At 41.3% G+C, this 22965-nt stretch overlaps 1 protein-coding gene and 1 pseudogene across 1 annotated transcript; both read right to left on the minus strand.

Moving 5' to 3' along the window:
- Positions 1–1980: 1980 nt before the first annotated feature.
- LOC146309716 (CCN family member 1) lies at positions 1981–11636 on the minus strand. Its single transcript, XM_084744264.1, has 5 exons — positions 11450–11636; positions 8706–8919; positions 6438–6878; positions 5757–5935; positions 1981–3694 (listed from the first exon to the last, which is right to left on the minus strand). The coding sequence occupies exons 1-5, from the start codon at positions 11498–11500 to the stop codon at positions 3389–3391; spliced, it is 1191 nt and encodes a 396-aa protein (XP_084600390.1). The 5' UTR covers positions 11501–11636; the 3' UTR covers positions 1981–3388.
- A 9511-nt stretch (positions 11637–21147) lies between these two features.
- On the minus strand, positions 21148–22191 carry LOC146309717 (uncharacterized; annotated as a pseudogene).
- Positions 22192–22965: the final 774 nt, after the last annotated feature.

Below are 22965 nucleotides of genomic sequence, written 5' to 3' on the forward strand. Positions count from 1 at the left end.
CAGGCAGACCTGCTGAAGACATCCCCAGTTTTCATTTCAGAAATCTTATTTTTTTTTACACTGAAACTGCTAACATAGTTGTCACCAAGACCACATTTTGCCATGGTGACACCCACAGACTCACAAGGTGAAAACACCAGCCATGCTGTCATCACCAGTAAAACTTGTTTGTAAGCCTTTTAATCAAAAAAATCTTAAATGTTCAATTGCAAGTAACTAGATGACTGTCTGGCAGTGACTTTTTCCACACTAGCAGCATGACTCCATGGATTGTTCTGTCTACTGCTTTTGTCTACACTGAAATACTTCAAGTGCTAAATGAACTGGCATGAAATCTTGTACTGACACGTGTTGTCCACAGAGGATAAGTCATGTTTTGTAGGTGATTCCCCTGGCTTTTCCCTCTAATGGCACCATCAGGTTTTTTCATTTGTCTTTGTGGAAAAAACCTGCAAAAGTTAATGATATTCCCATCAGCCTAAGCTGTACTTAGTGTTCACTGCTAATTAGCTAAAGTCAGCATTGTAATTGATGTTAGCATTGAGCTTAAAGTACAGTCTTAAACAGATGTTGGCATGGCTGTACACTCATTGGGCCTATTTGTCTCATATTTTCTAGTAATTTTCTGTTACAAGAAGAAATAAAAATTCAGCTCCAGATTCATCAAATATTCTAAACCATCTGATTCTGCTCTTACCCAGGTATTCTGATAAATCTAACTTGATCATGAAGTGGATGTGGATGGATGATTGTTATTAGCAAAGGTTTTTTTTTTGTTTGACCAACAGTCTAAAACCCCTCAACTGTTGAACATAAGCTGATATAAAATACATATAAATGCAAGATGCTTTTTTCTTTTCTTGGTAAGAGTGCCCTCGACCACTCAAAATTTAGTTTTACCTAAGAAAGTATCCCTGACATGAATGTGTACTAACAAAATAAGTAAAAATCAATGTATATGAACTAAAAAGCAGGAGAAAGGGCTTCTTGCAGGAGGCTCGTTGTTGGACAATTTTACCTCGAAAGAAAGTGATCGTTTTGAAAAACACCCAAGTGTGGAAGTGAAAATGTTTTTATTGAAAAATGCAAAATGATGAACTCATTCTAACTCTAAAAATCAAATGTGTGTTAGGCAGACAGTTTCAAAGAGAAGCAGTTGTGATGAACATGGAAAATAGTTTTTTTAGCCTCTTTGTGAACATGTTTTTTTTTAAGATGTGTGATCTTGAAAAGCATGGCTTTACCTTTACAGATGATATTAACGTACGAGTAGACATACAATCATCATGCTTCCAAATTGGCACTTAACACTCATGAAGGACCTGAACCAAGCCTCGTTCAGTGCTAAACTATACAAGGACTACTTCAGTATAACTTGGTTAAAGAATGGGCCCTTATACAGCAGATAGAACTACAAAGAAGGTAACGATGCATCTGTACATAGCTGCTCTATAGTGTCCTTTAACAAAACTAGACATACAGTACCAAAACCACAGCATCTAAATAGGCAAATAGCAATGGGAACATGAACAAGTACCAAACATTTTTTTTAATCGCCAGTTTAAAACCTGTAGGCTTAGAGGCAGCAGTCTCTTCACTAAGAAAGCCTACTGTTGCCAAGAGAGGATAGAAAATGCAAATACTTTCCAGTTTCACAGAAAACATGTCTAAGCTGCCACTATCTTATGGCACAAGAGAAAAGAAATTTGAAATAATGAAATGGTGCTTCAAATAGTTAAGAATCACCCATTTTAAATCTGTATTCGGTAAAGATGAAAAGAAAAAAACAGTTTAAACTGACCTCTCAATCCCTCTGTATCACTTTCGCATGAGATCAAAAGTCATGAATCAATGCTGTCGTAAGGTGCGTGAACTTTAACCCAAGTGTGGGTCCTTCAGGAATTTGGCCACAAAAATGGTAGAATAATACAGAATTCCTCTCCTTCAAAATGTCCTCAGAAATAGTTTCTTACTGGCCCCTGCAGGGCCATAAAGCTCTTCTCTGCCCCTGACGGTGATGTCAACTGACAAACACTTCAACAGCGTTTGTCAGGAACAGACACCACACAGACACGAAGAAGCATGAGTTATTGTTTCGTCTGAGTGAGCTGGCGCGCTGCTCGATTACAGGCCGGATTGGGCAGCAGAGCGGTTCCACCCGCCAGTCACAAATTACATGTTTACCTCAGCAGCCGCAGTTTTCAAATTTTATTTTTATAGCAAACAAGAGAGTGGCTGATTTTTTTTTCTCACTGCCCCTCAGAGTCAGGATTGTAATTTGCACAGAATTAGGCGGTCGACTTCTTGGCGCCAGAATCCCAGGCTTGTTCTTCTGGTGCTTGCTAAATGTCTCAGTTTCTTGTGGAGGCAAGGCATGGGATGAGTCCAGCTGTGTAAACAACCTCTGACATATTCCCCACTAATACGCACAAAGCCTCAACCCATCAGGTTCAACTCTTGTCTTTTTCTAGTACACGACACCGCGTCTTCTGCAGCCTTCATCATCCATCATTAGATATGGTTTTCTGACCGCCGTGATCTCTGATGCGACCCCCGGGGTCAAGCCCCGGATCTGCGAGAGTCCATGTCTCCCTGTCATGGCTGACAGCTCTCAGCTGTTTTGTCCCTCAGCCACACTGATGCTCCAAACATAGCAGCACCACCATCCCTGGTGGCAGGCCACTGTGTCATCATGTGTGTCCCAACAATAAATACCAGTGAATAATAAATACCATAAAAAGACACAAGCCTGCTCCTGTAAGAACATCTGAGATGCTCCTCCATCTTCTGCCATCACGATCCCAGTCTCTGCTGTCAAGTCTTCTCCGTGAGTCTTCATTTGGTTTATCAGTACTAAGACATATTATTCCAGCTGGTTTCATATTAGGCTCCAAAGCAACGTCACACCAGCTTTCTATTGGCTGGTCAGACCTGTTGCTAGGTAACAGTGATGTGAATCCACACCATCAACACAAGAAACACCAACAGTTATGCTTGTGTTTATCAGCTCTTGCACCAGCGTCCCCAAAATATGTCTCAGAGTTCGGGGGACAGTTGGTGCATGGCAGTAACATGGTGGCTGGTTACATCCATGTTTCCCATAAAGATTTTCTGTAGAAGTCTGGACAGGCCAGTAACAACTTTTTATCTACACTAAAGCAGGGCCGGGTCACTTTTGTTCTTTCCAAGTTGGAGATTCGACCATCTGATTCATTCTTCTTCTCCCCATTCCTCCCCAAATAATCTTCCAGAAAAGATGTTTTGACGTGTGCACCTCGCTTGCGTCTACTCATAGATACACTAAGGACAGCTATTCTATAACGGGGATCACTATGGGGGAGTTAATGTCTTTTTTTGTGAGGGAATGTAGGTTGGGGAGACGATACCGCTAGTCGATGAACTTGTGTGTGTCTCCATAGAGCCATCGCTGCGGAGGCATGGCAGCCTCGTTGAGATGGTTGCACTCGTCGCTGCACTTGCAGGACTGGATGAACATCACGGACCTGCTGAAGCGTTCGCCGTCAGGGCAAGCAAAGGTCACGTTGGCGGTGCGTGTGCGACGCGGCGAGCAGCAGCGGCCGTCCCTACATACGCCACAGTAGTTGGGCCTGTACAGGCGAGTGCTCCTGCAGCCAGCGTAGGACAGGCGGTGTGGCTCAGGGGCCTTATGGGTACGAGAGCACTTCCTTCCTTTCTGTGGAGGGAGACAGAAGAAAGAAAGAAAGTGAGTTTTCCAGTGGAGCAGGTTTAATCGGGTTTAATTACAATATTTGCAGTGTCTTGCAGTTTTGTTGGAATTTGGTCATAAACCAAAGTATTTGGTCAAATTACGTGTTTGACCTACTGATGGCACTAAGTGAAATTAAGGGATAAACAGAGTTATTACAATTCATTCTGTGGGAAAAATGACAGTCTGTACCACATTTCGTGGTAATCCATCTGATACATCTGACTCAAAACTACAAATGAAACCCTCAAACTGACACAGGAGGAATTTAGTGGAATCAATTCATCTTTTCTCATCAACTTAATGTAAATATACAGGTTTTATTTATTCAAATTAATTAAACTTTTAAATGTCTGCTATTTATTATCAGATCACTTGTTACCTAACACGAAGTCTTTGAACTTGAAATGATGAGTTGAATAAATGTACTGTACAGAATTAAATCAACTCATTAAACTAAGTTTATAAAGAACATGAACAGCATATTAGCAGACTTCCCAGCATGCATTGTTTGAGAGTTAAAATTCTCTTGAGACCCTTCTTTTTTAGTTTGAAGAAAACAGAAACTCACCGTGTGTCTCTAATATACATAAGAAATGAAGAACTGACACTGTAAAAGGAAATCAAATTTGCGACTGAACAGCTGTTGGTTCAACTTAATATTTTTAATATAAAAGCTTATTCAACAGGTTTTCTCAAGTGCAACTGAATTAATATCAAGTTTATTTGAAAGGTTTGTTTTGAATCATTACAAAATTACCTCAACTTGTCTTCTCAAATTCAGTCAGCTGTAAATTTTAGGGAAGCCCAAAGAAAAGGTTTATTTTTACAGGGTAGGATTTATCCTCTGGAGAACATGCATATATAAAAGAATTTAAGGCAATCCATAGCTGTATAGACTTTTCAGTCTGGATCAAAGATATAGATTGGCTGTCCAACATAGATTGGCTGTCCAACATGGCCAAAAATCTTTCCTTTGGTTCTGCCGTGATGCTCAACACTCTACAGTAATGTAAAGCAGGCTGAACACTGCTTTCCAGTGAGAGCTTTATAGGATCACATTGCCATTTGCTTGGGGTCAGAACTGCCATACCTCACCTCAGCAAAATGAAATAACTCATTACTCAAGCTCTGAGACACGAATAACAGCTAATCCAGTTAAGTACAGAGACAGGGAAAAAACAAAATAAAGGTCAGAACAACAGATGGGTGCCAAAGAGAGGAGCATGCCAACAATAGTCGAGGATTGACACCGATACACATTAACACCCACAGCAGCTCTGCAAACATTGGGAGAGCACAGAGAAACAGGTGCATAACAACCCATCAGCCTCATGAGTGGCTCGCAGCGGGAAGCAGAATGTTTTTGAGGGTGTTGTGTATGAAATGCGAGAGAGCAACAGAGTGGGCGAATTGAGTGCTCTTTGAGTCACACAGCAAAAAGCCACTGAGTGCAGCTGACAGCCACAGTGTCGCAGGTTCAGTGTGGGAGAGCTGCAAACCCACAGACAAACGAGGGGAAAGTGTTTCCTTTGTCGCTCTCTGAAAAGTTCTGTGTGAAACTATTTTTTGTAGTTTTTCATGAGGACGAGCTGCAGAAAATGTCAGCATTAAAACTGCAAAAATGACCCACTAACTGTACATTATCCCTTAAATAGGTACATCATATAACCCCACTTTAAATATTCAGACCTGTCCCTTTAAATTACCTTCATTTACAGTCGGACAATCATGAACTCAGAATAAAGCTGCACAGGGGAAACAAGGCCCAAATCAACTCTGTCGTCATCCTTTGGGGGATGTTTCCCACACAGCAACAGAACCGTGAATAGACAGAATGGACCAGAAAGGTTCAGGGGTGGGGACCGTATACATGCCATGATATTAATACCAATCTGAGCCCTTGAAAGCAATCCTTTCCTGAATCCATTTAGCATGGTTGCTGGACTGCGTGGTTGTGGGCCATTAGAGGAAAGACTGTAATCTATCCCTTTATGAGAATCTTAAAAGCACCTAACGCATTCCTCACCTTGACAGGGATAGACATGGAGCTGCAGGGCCGAATGTTGCACAGACGCGTCTCCTTGATCAGCTTACACCGGGCATTGTCATTGGTAACACGAGAGGAGACGCCCATCCCACAGCTCCGGGAACACTGGGACCAGGAAGTAGTCTGAACCACGCAGTGATCTCCCACCTGCCTCCAGGCTAAGAGAGATGAAAGAGGGGACGTTTGAGGGGAGGACGACAATGGACGATGCAGAATGTGGAGGGTCAGAAAGAGACAGAAGCAAGATCAGCAAAAGTGAAGCTGGGGGGGGAGAAGGTTCAGTGGGAGTGAGGGGAGAAGGAAAGGTCCAGAGATGCAAAGCACACAGGCCTCATTCAGTGAACAGGCAACACTGACGCATAGAGAGGGTGATTACAGAGAGGGGAAAGCTGGGTGACAGAGGTATGTGCTGTGTGAGAGCAGTGTGTGTGAGTGTGTGTCTGTGTGTGTGTGAGAGAGAGCACCTCTGGTGTGCAAGGAGCCAGTGGAAAACAAGCCTCACATAAATGCTGACACACACACGCAGATGCAAAGGGAAAGGCTCACAGTGAGGCCGTTTGTGCGTCAGGAGGCTAAAATGGCTAAAACATAAACATGATGCTTTACTGCGTAGAGGAAACAGACGGCACTCTGAGGCGACGTGGCGGCACCTTCTCTTACCAGCCAGGTGCTTGTTTCCTCGTGGCTTGTCCCACTTGCGCCCCACCTCCACCAGCTCGTTGCCCAGGGTGTCCTTGTCCTTTTTGGGTTTGTAGGGGTACAGCTTCCGGTAAGGTTTCGGATAAGGCTTCGGGTAGGGGTAGGCCGGGTAGGGGATGAAGGGGTATGGCGGGTAAGCTGGAGGCTGGGGTCGGCGGTGCACTGGAGGCATGACGGTGGTTCCCTTGTGGCAGTCAATGCTGAGGCAGCACTGGCCTGGCACCTTGACCAACTGTGGAGCCGGACAGGAAGGGGACGCCAAGGGCACGTGGCTGGGGCAGAGAGGCACGCAGCCCACTGCCCCATCGATGCAGGTGCACTGGTGCTTGCAACCAGCACGGAAGTTCTCACCGTTTTGATAAATCCGCCCGTTGTATTCGCAAGAGCGGCCCTCTGCCTTCGCTGAAGGAAAGGAAGTAGACAAACTGGTTGGTAAAAGAAATAACAAAATCAAAATGTTCAGATATCATACATTCTTGATCCAAAGAAAACTCTGAGGCTGGTGAAAATTTAAAGGAACGGTGTGTAGAATTTAGTGGCATTTAGTAGTGACGTATAAATATATTGAAAATTTGCAATATTTTTATTTTATTTCATAAAAGGGCTGCTACTGACTGGTGCATTGTTTTTGTTTTGCAGTTTGAGCATTCATTGCCACAGACTTTCATCCCTCCCTAAGTCCCACCCATTTTTGCTCTGTGCTCCAGTAACAGTTAAGCAAACTTGTTACCCAGCAGAACTTCATTCAACTCTCCTTTCTTTTTCTTTTACACCAATATGTTATGTGCTGCGCTTGCACGCAATGCTGAAAAGAAAAACTAATTTTTACAATGGTTAAAAGATGTTACTGGTTGACCCATGGCAACATACAGTCAAATGTTAAAATAGCTATTATAAGCAAAATGCTTACTTACTAACATTAACTATTAGACGTAACTAGCTGGGTAACAAGTGATGTAAATTAGCTAGCTTATTAGCTAGCTAACATTAGCTAACTTAAGATATTTATGTCACTAAAGTTCCCCCAGAAACAGCTTTTAACCTTTAATTTTGTTTTTCTTTTCAACTGACAAGCCAAGCACAAGTACAGGAAAGAGTAAAAGAGAAAGTTGACCAAGGCCACATTCAATCTGAAGATGGTGCACATCGTTTTGCTAGTTTCTATATTGAACAGCAAAACGTTCATGCCAATTGTTTGCACATGCTTATGTTGTGACTGGCTACTTTTATTTTGTTTTATGAAAGAAAAAGAACAGTTAAACAGAAAAGCTAATTTTATCAAAACAAAAATGCTGCATCAGATTTATTATTTAACATTTTTTAGGTCACTGTTTTCCTTGTTTTTAAATATTATGATAAATATTGTATCATGGACTTTTAATCGTAATTAAGTTTTTGGTGTCTTAACATCCCTGGCATTGTGCAATGATCTTTGCATATAGGAGAACCTGCAGTGGCTGCAAAACAAAAATGTGAAAGACCATATCTAGAGTGAGTGTTTGGTTTGTCCATTATGGGCTACTGTAGAAACATGGCTGTGCAAAATGGCAGCCTCCATGATAGAGGACCTTTGTAGATCTGATTTGCGGGTGATTATAAACTGATAAACTATTTAGGAATATTATTATCAATTTTTGCCATATTCTGCCAATAAATTCCCATAAATCTTACACACTGGACCTTTTACTTTGCATGGAAGGCAGATAAGAAGAGAGAAGTAGAGAAACACTATCTCCAGATTTATGAAGCAAGCTCTATTCTTAGACCTGAGAGGAATTTTGACTTGTTTACAATGTCCGTCCCCTTTGCTCCCTCAGAGGGACTCCCCACACAACACCCCGGATACCCCCCTTTATATAGAAACACCCCCAAATAAACACACATATAAAAATACCACTGTGCATGTGTGTGTATTTGTGTGCTTCATGAGGCTGTTTGTGTACACACTGAACTACTTATATAAATCCCAGAGTTGGCCAGGTTTCAGTCGCAGCTCATGAAGGCGCTCTGTTTTTGAAACGTGGCACGGGCTTCAAACCTGAAGCCCCCTATCAAAGAGAAACTCCAGCCACTTGGCTCGGAAGCCAGATTCCCCACCCTGAAGTTACACATCCCCTCACTCAACCCCAAACTCTGCCTAATCTAAACCTCCCCAAACTCCCCCTGCATCCTGCCACCCTCCCCTCTCTCTCTCTTTCAGCCTTCCTCCGCCACCTCTGTGGTACGTACCCCTGCAGATGCCATGGGTACGGCCCACGTCGTTGCCATAGTTGCACTCCAGGCCTTTATGGTGGTCACAGGGCCGCCCCTCGTGGCAATCCTGGTTGAGTTGAGCAGCACACACCTTGCAGCAGCCGCAGCCGTCGGGCACTGAGCTGACCCCTGGGGGACAAGATGGAGGCCCTGCCGGACACTCACACACGACCGGACAGCCAGCAGTCACCTACAGGAAGGGACACAGAGTCAGTGCTGTAAGGTCATTACGACAGGCTCCACTGCAGGCTATTATGAGGGGCTTTTGTGGACGCTAGTTGCTGGGTATGAAGACAGAACAAAATATGTTTTAGCAACATGGTGGACTCTACAGTCAGTCTTGACAGATTTTATATCTAGACTTACTGCCTTATATTGTATCATCACATGATCAAATAGTTCATTAGTTAGCCCACTTAATCGCTGTTCAGAATTTAACCAATTAAAAATGTATTTATCAATAATTAATCAATAGTCTAGAAATGCAAGCAATTAGTCATCATTTAACATCGTTTTGTGTGGCAGAGCTGTTAGTTGAGTTGGGAAACTTAAATATAAAATGTAAAAAAGAGAGAGAGAGAAATGAAAATGAGGGAAAAATGAGAAAAGTTATTATAATCATTGATGATTTATCGATTGTTCATGTTTTCAACTATCAGATTTCCAAGGTGAATCTGTTTCAAATGCAAATTTCTATTCACTGTTGAGGGCATGCTCTTTCTATGGGGCCACCCATCCCATTGGCTCCCACTGTCTATAATTACGGCCCTGATATAGAGTGCACTTTTAGGCAAACCAGCTTCATACGGTAGATTTTTCCATGTGAGGAGGAGCCACACTGGAACCAAGCAGGACAATAGTTTGACTCATGTTACACAGATCACAGAAATTCCTCAAAGTGTGTGAGGCTTAAACATTTGCTGAATACCCGGCACTGTCCCGAGCCCCACAGGGATATCTGTAACCCTCTGTCGCCTTCCGCTTGGCATTCGCCGGCCGAGCTGGGATGAAAGGTACGTTCTCTGACCCAACCCCACACCACCACTTTCCTGCAACTACATCTTTTGTTTCTGACCACCACCACACACCAGAGCCACTCCAACAACTCCCGGTAGGTACTGAGATCACAGAGAGCTGCATGCCTGACTGTCCACAGCCAGATCATCTAAAGGGATCCCTGTCTAAACCCAGGCCAGGTCCTGGTGTGCCACTGGCACTGGTGGGCATGAAGGTTGAATATGATATTACACAATGCAGTGTAGCTTTAGCATTATCACTGGGTATATAACCTGGTACTTGAAACACCCCCTAACCAAAAGTCCCATAATATTCCTGTAGACATTTATAGTTTGCAGTCAGTTCACATTGGACTGAAGTGTATTTTTGTCTTCATTTGTATAACTGTTGGATAATATTACTGTAGGGTAATTTTGGACCTCCAGCAAGATGGAAGCTTACGTATATATAGTTTGTAAAAGATGACCTGGTTAGTTTTTTCAGGCTAGAAACCCTTTAAACACTCACAAACACACCTGACATAGTATTTATATTTATATTTAAATATAACCTCTGGATTTAGGATATTGGTGGAATGAGTACTGTAATTCTGACAAGAGAAAAAAAACTGTACTTTTTACCCCACTTCAATTATATAACAGCTTTAGTTACTAGTTAATGTCCAGATTATGGTTTTACTTACAAAAACACATTATGATCTTATATCACATGGCGCATGATCACAGATGAAACTACTAAACTGTATGTAAAATAGTTTTTTAAAAAATGACTCAACTTTTACCAGCAACAACATACAATAGTGGTGCCTGATCAGTACTGGATTTTTGGGAGCCAGTGCCAATAACAATATTAGGGAGTGAAAAAATAGCCTATCGATATCAATATATTTGCCAATACTACAACAACCTATCGATATGAACCTAATTGTCCAAAATGACACCAGGGCACTGAAACAGTAAACATTCACTGGTATTTTTAATAAATATAAATAAAAAAGACAATTAGAATAAATGCATAATATATTAAACTTGCATCAAGAAAAAATGCCGCCTATAAAATTGACTATATATCATACTATACTATACAATAGTATAACACACAACAGGTCCAATTTTATGCATTACTTGTACTTTTACATTACATATTGTACATATTTGTGTAATAGCCTCTTTTTTCAAAGTATATTGTCAAGTTTCCATTTATGTTCCTTCACTTTAAGTATTTACTTTTGTATCTTTCTTTGTATATTTTTTTTACTTACTACGTTTACTTTAATGCAGCAATATATATATGTAATAAGGCGAATTGCTCCTGTGTGAAAACCTACCTGGCAATAAATCAGATTGTGGTTTTACTTTACTTGGAATACACTGGAAATAGTGAGTGTGAACCTTTGTGCACTCTTATCTATTACTATCCTGATACTCATTTTGTTGAGGATCCCTGAAGCATCCTTCAAGGACCTCTGGTGTTCCCCCAGATCCGCGCTTTGGAAACTACACAGCATTAACCTGGACTCTCCAAAGTGTTTCGTAGGTTAGGATTTCGTTAGATCATTATTTTGACATGCAACACCTCACAGCAGGGACATGCATGGCAGATAAGGCTGCATGTAACCAGACGACAGGAAGCTGCTGTTACAGTACAGTACGGACATACGAGAACAGAAAACACAGAGGAAAAACTTCAGAGCCAACACTCACCAAGCCGACTGTCACCACTTGCAAGACAGCGAATAATAGCAGTATCCCCATGCTGTCAGCTGATTCACATCAAACAAGAGAAAACGTTTAAAAATAAATCCTTCAACAATAGCTTTTGTCCACAAAGATTAAATCCGACATGCGCGATGGTCCTCAAACGTCCCCCATCACTTGTAAATTTTCATCGATCAAAGTTTGAGGCTTGTTTTTATATCAGCCTCGTGCTTTTTATGGCAGCCACGCCCCCCCCAGATCTCCTTTAACCAATTAGGAGGCAGGCGCGCGGCCAAGGTATCCCGACGGGGAGGGAGGGGGCGGGGCTTGGAGCTCCAACACGGGGAGTTGAGGTTTGGGGGCGGGGGCGTGGCCAAGCATGAATGCAGTCATTCATAAAAATTCAGAATTACTACATTCCAAAGAGGACCTGGCTTCTGGGTGTTTATTTATTTATGTTTGAGCGAAAATAATATTTTCGATGCTTTAAAGTTCTTTTCACACACATACCTCTGTCCGGCTGCTGCTTTGTGAAAAGTAAAATAAATATACTCAGCTGCTAGTCTGTGCTACATTAATACTGGGGGCAGCCATGGAAAACAGCGAGGAATTTCCTTCCCCCACTTTATAAAAATACTTTTAGACAAGAGCTGGGCAGATAAAGTGCATGTACAAGGAGAGCAGAGTGTTCCTTGGAGCAGGGTACAACTACATGATTGAGTGATAGTGATGTTGAAAATGATTATGATAATCTCCCGTGCAATTCATCACTCTCTTTTCCTCCCTCCGTATCCTGTCTTTAGCCCCCACATCCCTTTTACCTACTCAGAGGTTCCCAGGCCACCTCTCTGCACACACACACATACACACACACGCACAAACAGCTACCCGTGTAAACAGACAAAAATATAGTTTGTTTGGTTTCCAATGAAGAGTGCACTGTAAAAAACTGATACAGGTATTCAGTGGGATCAACTAATCTTTTCTCATTACTTTTACGTAAATATAGAAGTTTTATTTGTTCAAGTTAATAAAACTTAAAATATGTAGTATTTATTTTTAGAACACTTCAGATTAAACATTTATTAACATCCCTACTAACACAAAGTCTTGTTGCCTGTACGTTGTCCTAACATTTCCACTACTTTTTGGAGATGTTGTGACAACGTGACTTATATTGCCAGGATGTTGCATGCAATATCCCTACTCTGACAGGGTCATTGACTGAAAATTGCTGCAACATAACGTGTAACAAAGTGTAATGTTGCAGTAACATTATTGCAACATAACATTTTAGGGGTTATGTTGCAGTAACGTCGCTGCAATATAACATTTTAAGTGTAAATATTTATACACATCCCCACTAACAGAAAGGGAAAGTGTTGTTGCCAGTATCTTTTCCCAACCTTTCCACTACTCTTTGGACATGTTGTGATAGATATATTGCCGGGATGTTACATGCAACATCCCTACTAAGACGGGGTTGTTGATGGAACATTTCTGCAACATAACGTTTTAAATGTAATGTTGCAGTTATGTAGTGCAACGTAATGTTTTAAGGGTAATGTTGCAGCAATGTCACTGCAACATAACAGTTGTTACGCTGTAGTGATGTAACAAAGTTACCACAAAATACCTGTTAAGTTATAACTTTTCAACAGTGTGGCAGCAATGGTACTAATGGTAATGTTGTAAATGTAATGTTGTAGTAACATCATTACAACGTCACAAATGAAACGTGACACTGCAGGGACATACTGTGTTTGTAGAGTTAAAATTTAAATAAATTAACTGAGATCAGTTTCACATATTGTCTTTTTTGTGCGAGCTGGAACAAAATAACTCCAACAGGAGCAGCTGAAGTTGTAAGTTGTTTGTGTGAGTTGAAGAACTCTCAAAGAAATCAACATGTTTCCTCAAATACAACTGAATATTTGTCATTTTATTTGACTAGAACAGTGTTTTTGAATCATTACAAAATGACCTCAGCTTGTCTTCAGATTCAGTCAACATAAAATTTTACGGCGGCCTGGACACTTTTTTTTTTTAAATGAAAACAGTGCAGAGCGGAGGTGAAGACTGCCTGGATAATCTTCATGTCATACCTGCAGACACGCACACAGGAAACCAGCCATCTACAGTACCTGAGCTGGTGGCTAACACACACACTAATACTCTATGTGAGAGGGCTAAATACATATTCCACATTTATGCACTCTCAAACTCAGTGACATTACATTAAACTGTTCACACACGCAATGGGCTGCTTGTTGAAATTTAGTGAGAAGGATTGTGGGTGGCTAAATTGTTGTTTTCCCTTGCAGTTTCCCTAAAATGTATCATTAACTACAGGGATGCCTGCAGCCATTTGTGTCAACAGGGGAAATTTCATCCCCCCTCATCCTCCATAAACCCTGTGCACTTAACTAAATGGTCACATGTAGAGTAGTGCATTCAGTAGGCTTGTGCTGCACAGATATACTGAACATTTGCATACACTTTTTGCTCACATACTCACATTTGCATAATATCAACTCACTCCAAAAGCACTTAACAAGATATACAAAAGCACGTACACACGTCGCTCCATTTTGTGGCTCTCCTTTTACCATTACATTCCAGTCACAGACCTAAACATCCAATTTTTTGTAAAATAAACCCACAGAAAGTTGCTTAAACCTTTTCCTGCTATTCTGAAGGTATATCTGGATTAGAAAATATGTTATGTCTGTTATGCAATAAAAGAGATTTTTAACTTCTACCATTTTTTTTTTTTTAACAAAATAACACATTAGAGGAGAAATCTGTAATATATATACTGTAATATATCATAAAATGACCATGACATGTCATCAGAGATTGAGGAAACATGCTAAATTGAAATAATCGCTTCCCTGTCAACAACTCTTGTATAATGTTCATTAGATTAGAGTTCAAATTAATGCAGAATGTTTGCTGAATGAATAAGTGTCTTTTTATGAGTCATAAAAAATCATCTATAATCTTGCAGAAGAAGTAGATGTTTATTACGGTTAAATTCAGCAATGTTATTGGAGTCTGGCAGGCAGTCACTGAACTTCAGCTTCAGAGTGTGTATTTTCAGAGCAGTGGGCTTTTTTTCAGGATAACAGGCTTAACTTTACATTGACAGATCACTGATGGTTACAAACAGCTGATTAACTGACAGCGTAGGACTCATTGTCATTTGAAATTACAACGTTGCACTTGTCTTGCCCACCTGTGCTGTGTAAAGTGTAAAGTGTAAAGTGTAAAGTGGTAATGGTCCTTTTTGTCTGAGGTACTTAATGCCCAGATTGACCCAGAGCCAATTTTGATCATTCTGAGGATATCCAAAGATGTAAAGAAAGTGAAACACACTCAACATCTCCCGACTTATGGCCTTATTACTGCAAAGAAGCTAATCGTATTATTCTAGGAAAAGAAACATGTCCCAACAGAACTGATGGACACACTTCACCTTGAGAGAATTTGATTTATCATTAAGCACAAGCTGAAAGATTTTCAGCAGATTTGGCAGCCTTCACTCTTGCATCTTGCAGATGGAACCCAATTTTTAAATGCAGTCAGAGGTTGTAGTGGGGGGCGGGGATTTTTGTAGACAAGGAGGGATGTTCTTCCCTTTTTTCCCTAATTATATATTATTTATGTTTATTTTAGAGTATGTTTCTTCAGTGTTTTTGCATTATGGGAATGTCTATATGGAATATTCTGTAGCCTTTACAATCAGTCTTCACAATAAAAATATTTGAAAGAATAAAAGTGGTAGCAGAACTGCAGATCAGCGTAGCGTGGTTTAACTTGCTGCAGCCAAAAGTGCAAGTTGAAAAGCATGTTAACATATTCACAGTGGAAATGCTAACATCTTGATGTTTAGCAAACACTTTCTTTATCATGCACAATCATAATTTCTCTTGTTAGCACATTGACCTTTTGCTGATTAAAAGTTAAAACAAAGTTATGCTGGGGCATTTAATACAAAACCACAAACGTCAACCTGCTGGTGGCTCCAGAAGTAAAGTGTGAGGCCTACACAGAGAGCAAAATTATGTATTCACCAAACTTCCATCCTTCTTCCCACACAATCCGTCTCTCTCTGTCAGTGCGCAGAGGTGATGTAACAGGCCCGTGTAAACAAACCCAACACGGAGAGAGAAAATGAAGAAAAAACACCAGATTCTCTGATGCTTGTGTGTGTGTGTGTGTGTTTGCACCCACCCTCACAACACACACCCGTACAGGGAGAGAAATATGTTTTTGTTGTATTCATAGTTCACTTCCATTGACTCATCAAAGAATATGTCTTTTCCACTTTGGTCTCGTGGCTTCCATCCTAGACATAATAAACAAACATGCAGAATTTCCAACACACTAAAGTGGAGGCATTCATTAGCTTGTTGGGATACTAGACACTGCTACTGGGAAGCTGCCCCGCGCTGTGACCTTTACATTCTGAGCGGACAGCGAACGTCAACTCGTAATGGTTAAAGTGACACAAGTCTGCTTTAAGAGTTCACTGGAAAACCTCCCTGTCACTACTATTAAAAAGTCAAAGGAATGGTTGGAAGCGCAGGAGGAGGGAGAGGGGAACAGGGGGGGAAAAAGGCGAGCAGCAGCAGGTGAGAAACAGATCAAACCTTCAAAAACAAGTCAGTGGAAATAAAGGACACAGACTGGGGGTGACGGAGAGGTGTGAGGCACATGCACGGAGCCATGGAAATATCAGAAAGTAGATAGAACGGGATAGTAGAGTGAGGTCAGTGGAACAAAAGCAGCTCTGATTCTTCGCCACAAAGAGCACAACACTGCGAGTCAAGCAGAAAAGTGGTGGTTTGGATGTGAAGAAAGCTTTGTGCGTCTGTGAGAAAGAGTGTGTTTGTACATGAGGGGAATGGAAGTAGAGAGGAGGGGCAGAGGAAGACAGGTGTGGAGTGTTTGTTTAGGAAAAGTTCCTGCCACACCTGCTGCGACACTCCTCTAACTCTTTACACTGCTCAGCCTCCAAACACACACATTAATATGAATTTGTACACAGATACACACACACAGACACACACACAGATATATATGTGTTGTATAATATAAGCACTTTTAATCTATTTCAGGAAATTAAAGCTGCATATGGAATTCCAGCAAATCTTTTTAATAATGACTTGCTGCAAAGTTTTATTGTATTATAGCAATGCAGCAGCAATGAGACAGGGGGAAAAGTATTGTATTTTCTTTTGGGAGAGCAGCAGAGAGTTTTGAATTTTTTACTCATCTGAAATTTCAGTTGTTTCCTGTCTCTTCCTTCATTGACTGTCAAATACAGAAAAAAAATATTAATAACTTTATAACTGCATTGCAGATGACTAAAGTGTTGTCTGTCTTAAACGGTTTTATTACTGTGTTCACTGGTGGTGCACATTAGAAGCTCCATTATAAATAGTTAAAGTGGACACAAATTAAAATCCTAAGCCCTACCTCTTTTCACTCTGTCCTCCAATAACGGTTGAGCAAGCTCACTCAACTATTATTCTTGCACAGAGTGAGATGATGGTGGGACATAGGAAGGGTCGATTAAAGGTACTGCTTACTTGTTATAAATATGAACTGCAAACAACATCTTGTGCATTAGCCAAAACAATGGCATGACATACATTCCTGTTATTTGCAGATGTTAGCAAACTACATTTCTAACGTTAGCTAGTGTTGGTGCTGCAGGAGAGCAGAAGACACTCTGGAGTGTGCATGAATCGTTACATCATTTTGGATTTTTGTGAATCCATAGAAATCTGTCCTAGCTGCTATATACATTCAAAGCAAAGAGGAGGCTCAAAAGAAAACATTAACCTTGGGAGGCCCTTACCTTGTTTACAATAATGTACATTTCCTATAAGAATACAAGGAATCTTTGAACAATGTTATCCAGGCTTGAAAGAAGCAGAACGGTTAGAGGTAACAGGCAATAACCATTTGAAATTATTACAATATAATGCTATAGGGGCTTTCATGCTAAACTAACATGGTGAAAATTTTCCGTGCTTAATATCAGCACATTAGCATTGTCACTGTGAGCATGTTAGCCTGCTGATGACACAGTAGTGCTTTAAGCCATATGCTAAGTATCAGCCTCAGCCATGTTTAATTTTTTTCCTATCTTTGTCCGATCTATTTTATATTCTTTTCCCACTATTGTTGTCATCATTATGGTAGGCTATTTATTCTCTTTTTGTGTGTGTCTTATTCTTGTCTGTGCTTGTGCCTCTAAAAATGGAAATAAAATATGATTTTAAAAAACTAAAGTAACCACTTTGGCAAAGTATATGCGTTCTGTTGTCGCCCATATCAGAGTATATAATTTCCGGCATTTTTCTTCTGACTTTTTCTGTGTATGTGTTATGTGCATGTGTGCGGCGTGGACAGATATAAGTTGACTGAGAGACAAAAAAAGACACAGAGGGCACAGCCTGTTCCAAAACAGAAGAAGACAGAAAAAAACGAGGGAAAGGGGAAAGAAAAACAAGCAAAGGGAGAGGTTAGGAGAGTGCCAGTAAGAAAGGATGAGAGGGGGGGGCCAAGGAATTTAAGTCCTAAAGTTATTTTTAAACCAAGAACAGGAACTCTACTGTTGACTTCCCAAACACTGAAACATAGATTGGTATAAGAGTCGAGCTGGGAAAAAGGAGACAGGGAGGGTACACACACATGCACAACACTCACACAGCTGTCAGGTGTGCCATCCCATACACGTGTCTACATCCAAACACATTCCTGTCAACATTTGCTATATTACAGGCTCACAAATTCACACTCTCATCAGTATGACTGGCCGCGTACTCATTGTAATGTAAATATAACTATATAGCTCTATGTTTTAAGACATTCACACCCTCAAACTTTCAAGGACACGTGAGAAAGGCATTCATTTGAACTTCTATTTGCACAATTCCATTTTTCCATATATAGACTGTATATGTGTATATTTATATATTGCATTTCGCCTAAGTGACTATAATCAAGACATGGTGTACATAAGGAACAGACAGAACAGAATATACCAATTACAGGCCAGTGGTAAGCATAGACAGAAAGCCAGGAGTCACAACATTTTAAAAAAGATGACTAGCAAAAGGACATGTGAGGAGACTCAAAAAATCACAGTGGATACGGTTTCACACTAATTGAAATAAATATAAGGTCATCAACTGTAATCATCCTCTTGGTCCAATCTGCTCAACAACGGGCTTTATGCTGTGTGCTTTTCCACCGGGTACGCTGCCACCAGGCTGTTATTATCAAATAAAGACGTCTGGATTTATGGGGAGTGAGCTGGGACAAAACTCACACAAAGACGGAGGAGGGGAGCGTTCTGTGTACGCAAAGAACACACACCCTGCCATTCATGCGTGCTTTGTCGGGGACTGTTATGAAACCTCAGCTTCATCAATGGCTGTTGTATTCCCAACTGCAGGCTTGTGCAGCCGGGACGGGGAGCGGGAATAAACAAGACGTGAACGATCAGGTGCAGCAGTCACGACCATCCCAGAAAATATCTGTTAGGAGACATGCGGCACAGTTTGCCCTGCGTCACAGAGGATCATTTCCTCTTGACCTTTAGCCCGGGTGAGCACCTTCTGTGATGAGGGACGTCAGCCTTAGCACGCACTCTGGGCCCTCGCGCTCCTGATGGGGTCAAGGGAAACTGGGTCACCTGTACCTGTTTGTCAGAGGGTATGCATCTTAATTACTGATGCTGCCCACCCCACCAACCACCCAAGGCAAGTTCACGCCCTCCCCTCTGGATCCCCCCCCCTCCTCCTGCGTCTTCGCCCTCCCCTCACCTCCAAGGTGTCACTGAGAGCACCCTTGTTCTAGCTCTCGCCTCCTTTCCACCGGGACCCCTCAAAAATCCCAGATATCCCTGCAATTTCCGGTGCAATGTTTATTTGGCGGAAAGAGGGCTGGGGGGCGAGCTGCGTTGAAAAAAGAGCCTCACTCACAAACAGTTTGGGCTGCGTTCGAGGGTAAACATGTGCAGGAGGGGTATGTGAGGCGAGCGGTAAGAAGGACTGAGGCTCGTGTGTTCTGGTCCTGACACACAGATCCCACCTCAGCAGGGACACAGAGCCCCGCTCTGTTCAGGCCCCAACCGCCACAGTCTAATAAACATCCCCCCGCCACCGCCTGTCTGTTCCATGAACAGCACCCTCTGCTGGAGGACTGAGGGAACGACACAGAAAAACATACAAGCAGATCAAGAGCCTGAAATAAACATCTGTCTCAATGCTGTAATAACTCAACAAGTATAAGTTCATGCACCAAAGTCAATACAGAGGATGGATGCAAACATTTCTGGAAACAGGGGTCTTAACCTTTTTTGTGTCAATGTTTCGGTTTCTTTGGCCAGTTTGCATTTGTACTTTTACTTATCTGTTGAAACCATTACTTCTAAGCTAGCTAACTACTGTTTATTTGTCTTTTTTTTACATTACTATTTGAAGTGCTGTTGTCCTTTTAATAATAATAATAATAATAATAATAATAATAATAATAACTATAATAATAACTTTATTTATATAGCACCTTTAAAAACAAAGCTTACAAAGTGCTTTAGCAGACAAAGAAAAAGAGCAGGATGCTCCAGAGGCAAAAACAACAGAAGGCCAACACAATAAGGCCAAACGGGAGGGAGAAAAAATTAGTTAAAATTTAAGTAAAACTAAGACACAAGCAAAAGACAAATAAGACAAAACAGTAAAAGAGATAAGAATAGGAAAACAAGAAAACATGACAATAAGAATAAATGAGCTATCTATTTAAACTATTTGTCCATTACTTTTAGCTGTTTTAAACATTTTGGCATTTTATCTAAAATGTTTATCCATTTTTTTGTCTCTCCAAAATGTGCCCATTACTTTTAAGCTAACTATTAGTCTATATGTTATTTTTACCCAACTGTATGAAGTTATTAGCCTACTTTAAATATCTATATAAATAAATTAGTTGATTGTTCAATGATTGTTTATCTGTTTTTTTTTAATTTTAACTATAATGCTTAGTTACTTCTTTTATCTATTTATTTAAACCTTTTAGCCATTACTTGTTTAGACTGTGCTGCTCACTTGCTAACTAGTTTTAATGTTTCTCATTTGCAAGATGTGGTGTTCAGGTACAGCTGACCAAATATATGCATATATCAATATGTATATATCATCTTAAATCTAATTGGCTTTTTAAAATTAATTGAGATACTCTACAATCTCTTCACACTTCACATCTCTTCACTCTTGGCTGGGAATCACTGTTCAGGAACATAATGCAAGTAATTTGTGTTATTTGTCTCCACAGAATATATTAGAAGTAAAAAATATAACAATGCAAGAAGATACAGCAACTCCTCTAAATAGTCAATAAAATGCCAACAACTTCACAGAGGTCAGTTTGTTGCAGAGAAGTTGTGCAAGAATGCATCAGACTGTAAGTGTTTGTGTCATTGTGTGCACTTATTGGTTAATTTAATAATTAAAAAAAAAAAAGATTAAATCAGGATGGCATGAATTAAGGTTTAGAATAACCTACATAGATCTTTCAGTATATCCATAATGTTTTTAATATGTTTAAAGAAATCATTCGAGAGCCAGCGAGAACATTACAAGCAGATATAAATCTGAAAGGCAGATCAGTGCACAACCAGAGCCTGTGGACGTGAGGAAGTCAGTGGTCTCCCTTCTTTGGCTGGCGGACAGCATCTCACTTCCTCCATGATGAGAGCGGCCGCAGCAGCGGTACAGGTAGCGAATGGATGGGGGCGTCTGGGTAGGAGCAGGGTGAGGGCGGGGGTGAGTTTTCAGGGAGCATGAGGGGCACATGCAGGAGGGAGTCTGGCTGACAGATGGGAGGTAGGAAATGGGGGCGTCTGTCTCTCCTGTGGTTTTCCACTATGTCTTGCTTCCAGTGGCCTGTCACCCCCCTGCATCTGGATACAAACAGCTGCTGCTGCTTGTTTGTAGTGACAGAGTCCTTCTCATGGCTGTCTGCAATGCCCAGACTTTTTAACCACTCACAGAGTCTGGCGTCTTCCTGTTTCTCAGTGAGTGATGGCACGATGTATTTCTGTTTCCCTGCGCAGTCCACCTTATAGCTCCTCTTTCTCCTCTTTTGCTGCTCTTTTTCTTTGATCGTAGGATCCTTTGATGTCTGAAGTGGAGTCACCAATCTGCCCTGTCTGCCTCTGTTTCTGCCACTGGGCGGTGCAGATGGACAGAGGTGAGAAAACAGCTGTCTGTCCTGTTGCCTGGATTGTGCCTGGGGGCATGCTGAGACTATAGACCGTGTGTCCGCAAAAAGACCTGTCCCAGACACAGCTCTCCTGTGTAGATCTAAATCAACGCCAGGCTGGAGTGCTTTCAACACTGTGCTGGTCTGAATATCCTCTGAGAGTATATCATTGCACCCCAGTGGACGCATAATTGTGCAAGCATGGTTGCCTGTCTGTAGGTCTGTAAAGGTGTGTCTATCTAAAGCTTCAATGGGGTGTGTGTTTGCAGGCAGCACAGCTCTGGACCTGCAGAATAAAGAGCGCAGTCGTCGATGTGGGGGCAGGCTGGCAGAGGTCCCAGGTGGTCCGATGCTGCGAAACAGCGGAGGAGGTCGGAGACTGTAAGAGGGTCTGGAAATTCCAACTTTCCTCTCAACACTTTTATGCATCCTGTTCAAAAGTGTTCAGATGCTTCCTGTACACACATCCACGACAGTCCCGATCGAGGGTGATCAAAAAGACCTTGCAAGCAGTCTTGTTTACAGTTGCACTTCACCAAGAATGGAGCAGAAAAACAGCCCAAATGAAGGTAGTTTAAGTTTTTGGAGTGACAAAATGTGGCACAAAGAAAAATAAAACAGTTGCACTGTGTGGGAGCAGAAGAAAACATGAATGAACCAAACATCCATCCATGTTTGTCATAAATGACCACACCTCTCAGTAGATATGTCCCCAAGAGCCAAAGCTTTTCCTCCATACTCCTGTGTTCATCATCTGGTCCTGGACATGGTTTATTGACCACAGTGACTTTAAGCTTTAGTATTCCTCTCTAGTGGAATATTTTCCCTGTCTGATGGTTCATCTGTGGTCCTCTGTCCAGTGTCTGGTTCAGTCTTTTTGAGTCTGACTTTTTCACTGAGCCCATCTCTATTCCAGACAACCCACCCACCTTCTCTCTCTTTCATCCTGCTGCCCTCTTGGACATGAAAGGCGCAGTCCATCAGCTATTCCATCTCAATAAATTATGAATTAATCCCGTGCAGAGAGGAGGGGATGCTATTCATTTAGTGAAAAAATGGATCCACACACAATTTATTAGTTGTTTATTATCTATATTTATACTAACAGAAAAAATGCAAAACCAAAGTGTTTCTTCAGGTCATGTAATCACATGATATTTACAACTACAGAGCCCGTTGTCTAAAAATATTTTGTCCTGCCCATATTGCAAGGCCGGAAACAGTAGATGTTTAGAGTTGTA

This window comes from Lutjanus erythropterus, chromosome 19, assembly GCF_056507025.1.
Source record: "Lutjanus erythropterus isolate fLutEry1 chromosome 19, fLutEry1.hap2, whole genome shotgun sequence".
In the NCBI taxonomy this organism is placed as follows: domain Eukaryota; kingdom Metazoa; phylum Chordata; class Actinopteri; order Lutjaniformes; family Lutjanidae; genus Lutjanus; species Lutjanus erythropterus.